General features: G+C 47.5%; 1 protein-coding gene across 1 annotated transcript in view; it reads left to right on the forward strand.

Moving 5' to 3' along the window:
* MYRF (myelin regulatory factor) overlaps window positions 1–6,047 on the forward strand; it is a 188,662-nt gene that overhangs the window by 145,401 nt on the left and 37,214 nt on the right. The window contains exons 17-18 of the mRNA XM_015410369.1: window positions 2,852–2,924; window positions 4,724–4,812. Of these exons, the coding sequence (XP_015265855.1) occupies window positions 2,852–2,924; window positions 4,724–4,812 (162 nt within the window). The remainder of the gene's footprint in view (window positions 1–2,851; window positions 2,925–4,723; window positions 4,813–6,047) is intronic.

Raw genomic sequence — 6,047 nt, forward strand, 5'->3', positions numbered from 1 at the left:
GTACTGTTGAAGCCTAGCTTGTAGGATCTTGAGCATGACCTTGCTAGCGTGTGATATGAGTGCAATTGTGCGATAGTTTGAACATTCCTTGGCATTGCCCTTCTTTGGGATTGGAATGTATACTGATCTTTTCCAATCCTGTGGCCACTGTTGCGTTTTCCAAATTTGCTGGCAAATTGAGTGCAGCCCCTTAACAGCAACATCTTTTAAGACTTTGAATAGCTCAGCTGGAATACCATCACCTCCACTAGCTTTGTTGTTAGTAATGCTTTCTAAGGCCCATTTAACTTCACATTCCAGGATGTCTGGCTCGAGGTCAGTGATTATACCGTCGTGGTTGTCAAGGACATCGAGGTCTTTCTTGTATAGTTCTTCTGTGTATTCTTGCCATCTTTTCCTAATCTCTTCTGCTTCTGTTAGGTCCCTACCGTTTTTGTCCTTTATCATGGCCAGCTTTGCATGGAACGCTCCCTTGATTTCTCCAATTTTCTTGATCTCTAGTCCTTCCCATTCTATTGTTTTCTTCTATTACTTTGCACTGTTCATTCAGGAAGGCCTCCTTATCTCTCCTTGCTGTTCTCTGGAAATCTGCATTCAGTTGGGTAAATCTTTCCTTTTCGCCTTTGCCTTTCGCTTTCCTTCTTTCCTCTGCTATTTGTAAAGCCTCATCAGAAAGCCACTTTGCTTTCTTGCATTTCTTTTTCTTTGGGATGGTGATGATTGCTGCCTCCTGTACAATGTCACGAACCTCCGTCCATAGTTCTTCAGGCACTCTATCTGTCAAATCCAGACCCTTGAATCTATTCTTCACTTCTACTGTATATTCATCAGGGATGTGATCTAGGTCAAACCTGAATGGCCTCATGGTTTTCCCAATTTTCTTCAATTTAAGTCTGAATTTTGCAATGAGTAACTCATGATCTGAACCACAGTCAGCTCCAGGTCTTGTTTTTACTGACTGGATAGAGCTTCTCCATCTTTGACTGCAAATTATATAGTCAATCTAATTTCGGTGTTGCTCATCTGGTGATGTCCATGTGTAGAGTCGCCTCTTAGGTTGTTGGAAAAGGGTGTTCGCTATGACCGTGTGTTCTCTTGACAAAACTCTGTTAACCTTTGTCCTGCAATGCCCAGTAGCAAACAATTCTTACTCGCATTTCCCTGCACAACTGCTTTCTGAGCAGGCGACAGGGACCAGGGCAGCAGGACTCTTCCCCGCCCTCCCCTCAGCATATCAGCTCTTGAAGGAATTCGCTGCACCACTGTTATGGGCCTTGGCCAGGGTCTCCGTAGGTTCACAGAAGTTCCCAAAGAACTGACACGAGAGATCCAGGTCTACTTATGAGGAGATCTTTAATAACCCATCAGAGGTTATCAAAGCAGATGCAGGCTAGCTTCAATCAGCATAACTAGAACAAGGCATCTTATACCCTAAATGCTGGCTGTGAGCCCAAAGAATGACTAATTAAGCTATCCCAAACACTTGGATGAGCCAGGCCATCTTGTACCTGGCTTCTGGTGGGGGGAAGAAACAACCCAGGCCTTGAAGAACACTAACGAACAAGCATGAGAATGGGGAAATTCCCCCAAGAGCAGCTTATACTGTCCTCTTCCAGGGCAACTAAGGGCAAAGATATAGTCACCTGGGTTAATACAGATCTTGAAAGCTAAGCAGGGTCAGCCCTGTTCAGTATGTGGATGGGAGACCACCAAGGAATACCAGGCTCACTAAGCCAAGCCAAACAATGGCAAGCCACCTCTAAGCGTCTCTTGCCTTGAAAACCCTACAGGATTGTCATAAGTCGGCTCTGACTTGGCAACTATATATATGTATATATGTGTGTGTGTGTGTGTGTGTGTGTATAGACATGTGTGTATAGAAAGCCCGTTTGGTGTGGTGATCGAGTGAGCAGACTCTAATCTGGGGCAACCGGGTTTGATTCCCCACTCCTCCACTTGCACCTGGCTGGATGACCTTGGGCAAGCCGTAGTTCTCATAAGAGCTGCCCTTGAAAAAGAGCAGTTTCTGTCAGAGCTCTCTCGGCCCCACCGGCCTCACAGGGTGTCTGTCTGTTGTGGGGAGGGGAAGGGAAAGGAGTTTGTAAGCCGCTCTGAGACACCTTTGGGTAGTGAAGGGCGGGGTATAAATCCAATCTCTTCTTCTTCTTCTTCTCCTCCTCCTTCTTCTCCTTCTTCTTCTCCTCCTCCTTCTTCTCCTTCTTCTTCTATGTGTATATATGGGGCTGCGGTGGCTCAGAGGTTAAGACACCGAGCTGCAGACCGGAAGGTCTGTAGTTTGGCAGTTCGAGACCCGAGTGCCGTATGACAGAGTGAGCTCCCATCTCTGGTCCCAGGTCCTGCCAACCTAGCAGTTCAAAAGCAAGAAATTGCAAGTAGATAAATAGGTACCACTTCGGTGGCAAGGTAACAGTGTTCTGTGCGCCTCAGCATTTAGTCATTTTAGCCACATGAGCACGGAGAAGTCTTTGGATAGTGCTGACTCTTCGGCTTGGAAACGGAGATGAGCACCACCCCCTAGAGTTGGATTCGACTAGCTTTCAAGCAAGAGAAACTTTTATCTTTACCTTTATATGTGTATACATATGTATGTATGGGGAGAGAGAGAGAAATTTGTTGGGGTTCATATACATTTGTGGTAGAACTGTATAATTTTTTGTAAGGACCCCCCACACACACATTAAAACCTGTGTCCACTATTCTGGTAGGAGGCAGTAATAATGCACTGGGCATCTGAAGGTAAAGGATAAGATAGTGAGAGGCAGAACTGAAGAGAAATTATATATGAGGAGTCCTGGTTTGGGATGCACCCTAACTTTTCTTTTTGTTGCAGTCAAGCAGGGAGTCAGTTCAGCCGTGCAGGAAGCATGCCTCACAAAAAGAGACCCCCCAAAATGGCCAGCAAGGTAAGAGGTCTTTGTATGATGGAAACCAGTTTTCACCCTTGCTTGTGTGCATCAGGCACCTCAGGTATCTGGAGCTGTTTTGGCACCAGGCAAGAAATGCAGTTGCTGATTCCGAATGTTGGATTTTAGATTGTGATGTTGTTGGTGGTGATGGTGATGATGAGTGCCGACAAAAGGGGAATTTTTATCTGGAATTTGTTAGGTGAAAATCTGTTGTTGGGATTGGATGGGTGTTGGCACCTAGTGTCAGTACTCCCATGCCAGTGATATGATATTTGAGGCTCGTGGTCTCTGTAGATTGAGAACAATTTCTCATACTTGATGCTTTCCTTAATCTGAAATATTTCCTGGAGACCATATTGACTCTTGCACTCCAGTTCCATACAACAGTTTCCTGTTCGTCATTAGTTTTCTGCTACTGTTTTACTTCAAAGCATCTGTGGTGGGCAACTAATTAGATAGGGGAATAGCGCTGGGCAGGAAATAGTGCTGCTTCTCTGATCTAAATTCCTACCCACCCCAAAGCTGCTGTTAGCTCTGTTGAGGGGGGAAATACGTGTACTAGTCACTTATTTCCATTGTCATGTCTGTTTTGACCTTCACAGGTCCTGTCCATACGAGGCCGTTTGGGCCGGGAGCGGGGGCGGAGCAAACGGGCGCGATCCCACATCAACATCTGGGGAGCGTATCGTCTCTGTCCCTGATCCGTCCCTTCCAGCGTTGATCCGCTCCAAAAAAGAACCACCTCCCGAGGTGGTTCTTTTCGACGGGCCGCAGCAACACTGGCCATGGGATCGCCGGCGCGTCCTTGCGCCGGCGCATCCCCGGCTCCTGGCCGAACTGCGCATGTGTGAGCATGCGCAGTTCGCCAGGCTCCCCTTTGCACCGTCGCTTTCTCCCCAGCATCTGATCGTGCCGGGGAGCGACGCGCCGCGGCTCGGGGGATCCGTGAGATCCCGCCGCGCCATCTCAACTTTGCTGCGGCTTACATTTGCCGCAGTTCGACCGTCGTTTTCCCTGCCATGTGGGGCTGCGGTGGCTCAGAGGTTAAGACACCGAGCTGCAGACCGGAAGGTCTGTAGTTTGGCAGTTCGAGACCCGAGTGCCGTATGACAGAGTGAGCTCCCATCTCTGGTCCCAGGTCCTGCCAACCTAGCAGTTCAAAAGCAAGAAATTGCAAGTAGATAAATAGGTACCACTTCAGTAACCATTAGTAGCTCTATTCAATGTGATAGCAATGCTCTTCTAACAAAGGTTCTTTTTTTTCTGTGGAGGGTGGGCTAAAATTATCATAGTCTGTCTGAGAAGATGAAGGTTGCTACAGCCCAGGGGTCATTCCGTAGAAAAAGAGGTGCAGGAGCTTATTAGCGTAACTTATTTGCATAGGCCACACCCCCTGACATTACCAGAAGTTTGTCAGAAGGCAACACCTACCACTCAGGCTCCACTGGACTTTTGGATTGCTAGCTATGGGAGGGGGAACGCGCAAATCTCCCCTCACAGAGGAGGGAGAGCTTGTACCTGAATAAACCTTGGCCTTAAAGGTACCACTGGACTGTTTTGGATTGCTATCTGGGGGGGGGGCTCTGCAACTTACCTTACTGCTTCTTGCTCCTTGTGGCCCGGGGCTGCTGCGAGCAGGGGGTGGGGCTTGTTGCAGGTGCCCGCCCCCTGGGCTCTTTACTGCCGGAGCTCCACTCCTGTGCGCTCCTGCAGGAAATGACCCCTGCTACCATCTTCTATACTTAAAGATGATGACTCAAAGAAATGTGTCTGATGTTGTTGTTCTCTCCCTGCAGTCCCCATCTGTTGTCACAGACCAGGCTTGTATCAGCCAGCGTTTTCTACAGGGCACCATCATTGCCCTAGTGATCATCATGGCGTTCAGGTGAGGGTCTGCATATTTGGCCTATTTTATTCTCACACCCAGGAGATGAGTGCTGTCCATGTGGCTCAGAGCAGGGGCAGGTCTTCTGATCTGAAGGCAAGTGGGCATGTCCTATTTGTTTGGAGCAGAGTATGCATTCTAAAATCAAGATGAAACTAGTGCTGCCTGTTAACACCACCATGCTGTTACTCCTTGTCAGTGCTCCTAGATCATATACAGTACATTTTACTAAATGCCTCTTACATTTAAGTGACATGTAGAAAATGAACATACTGGGGCAAAGCTAGATGATACATTTGGAGATCTGCGATCAGATTTCCTGTCTGGTTCTTTTATTTATTTGTTTGTTGTTTAAGGCAGCTACAATGAGGTATAGCAAAGCTGGACTGAAGGCTTAGCTTTACAAGATGTGGGAAGTGGGTTGGGTCAGGGGTCCCCGGAAGTGACTCACATCACCATTTCATGAAGCTGGGCCCTCAAAATGTTGTGATATTTGAGTATTGTCTAATCCTCTCCTCTACATTGTATATCAATGTAAATCATGTTAATCTTCCGTCTTTTCGTGCACCTGCCCAGGCCGGCCACAGTCATTTTCTTTTCTAGCTTAAAAACTCCAAAGAGGAGGGGGTACTCAGCTCATTTCTGAGCTGACACATGTGTGGGATTCCCACCCAATGAGTCATCTGCTCCGATGGCAGGCATCCCCACCCCTGTTCCATTTTCACTGCCGCAAGGATAGAGAACTTTTCTAGCACACTCCGTCTGTTCTTTGTTCTTCTGGAAAGATCTCTCCCTTTATTTTCAGGAGAGTTTCTTTGCAGGCCAGAGAGTCTGTGTTCTCCCTTGGCAGACGAGCCCAATTCCAACTAGTGTTGGATCCCCAGGCATTCGAAATAACTCCACGTTTGATTCAAAGCAAGGTTTATTTCAAAGCGATGGTTCAGACAGGAACAAGGACATTGTTAGGAATGACTACCAATACACAGGTATAGCATAATAAAGGGATTTGAACCATGTTGGGCCAATGAGGCCAGTTCCCGCTGGCGGGAATAGAACTCGTAAACGCGCACCCATTCCATGGGAACGTAACAGTTCAGTACCATCAAAACAGGTTCAGTTCACAGGGTAGATAACCATAATAAGCCGAGCGAAGCACCGACTCCCACCACCAGCTGCATGACCTTGGCCAGTTCCGCAAAATACAGAGAAGCATAATGAAGCTACAGGAACCCGGG

Source organism: Gekko japonicus, unplaced genomic scaffold (genome assembly GCF_001447785.1).
Source record: "Gekko japonicus isolate JY-2015 unplaced genomic scaffold, Gekko_japonicus_V1.1 scaffold1737, whole genome shotgun sequence".
Taxonomy (NCBI): domain Eukaryota; kingdom Metazoa; phylum Chordata; class Lepidosauria; order Squamata; family Gekkonidae; genus Gekko; species Gekko japonicus.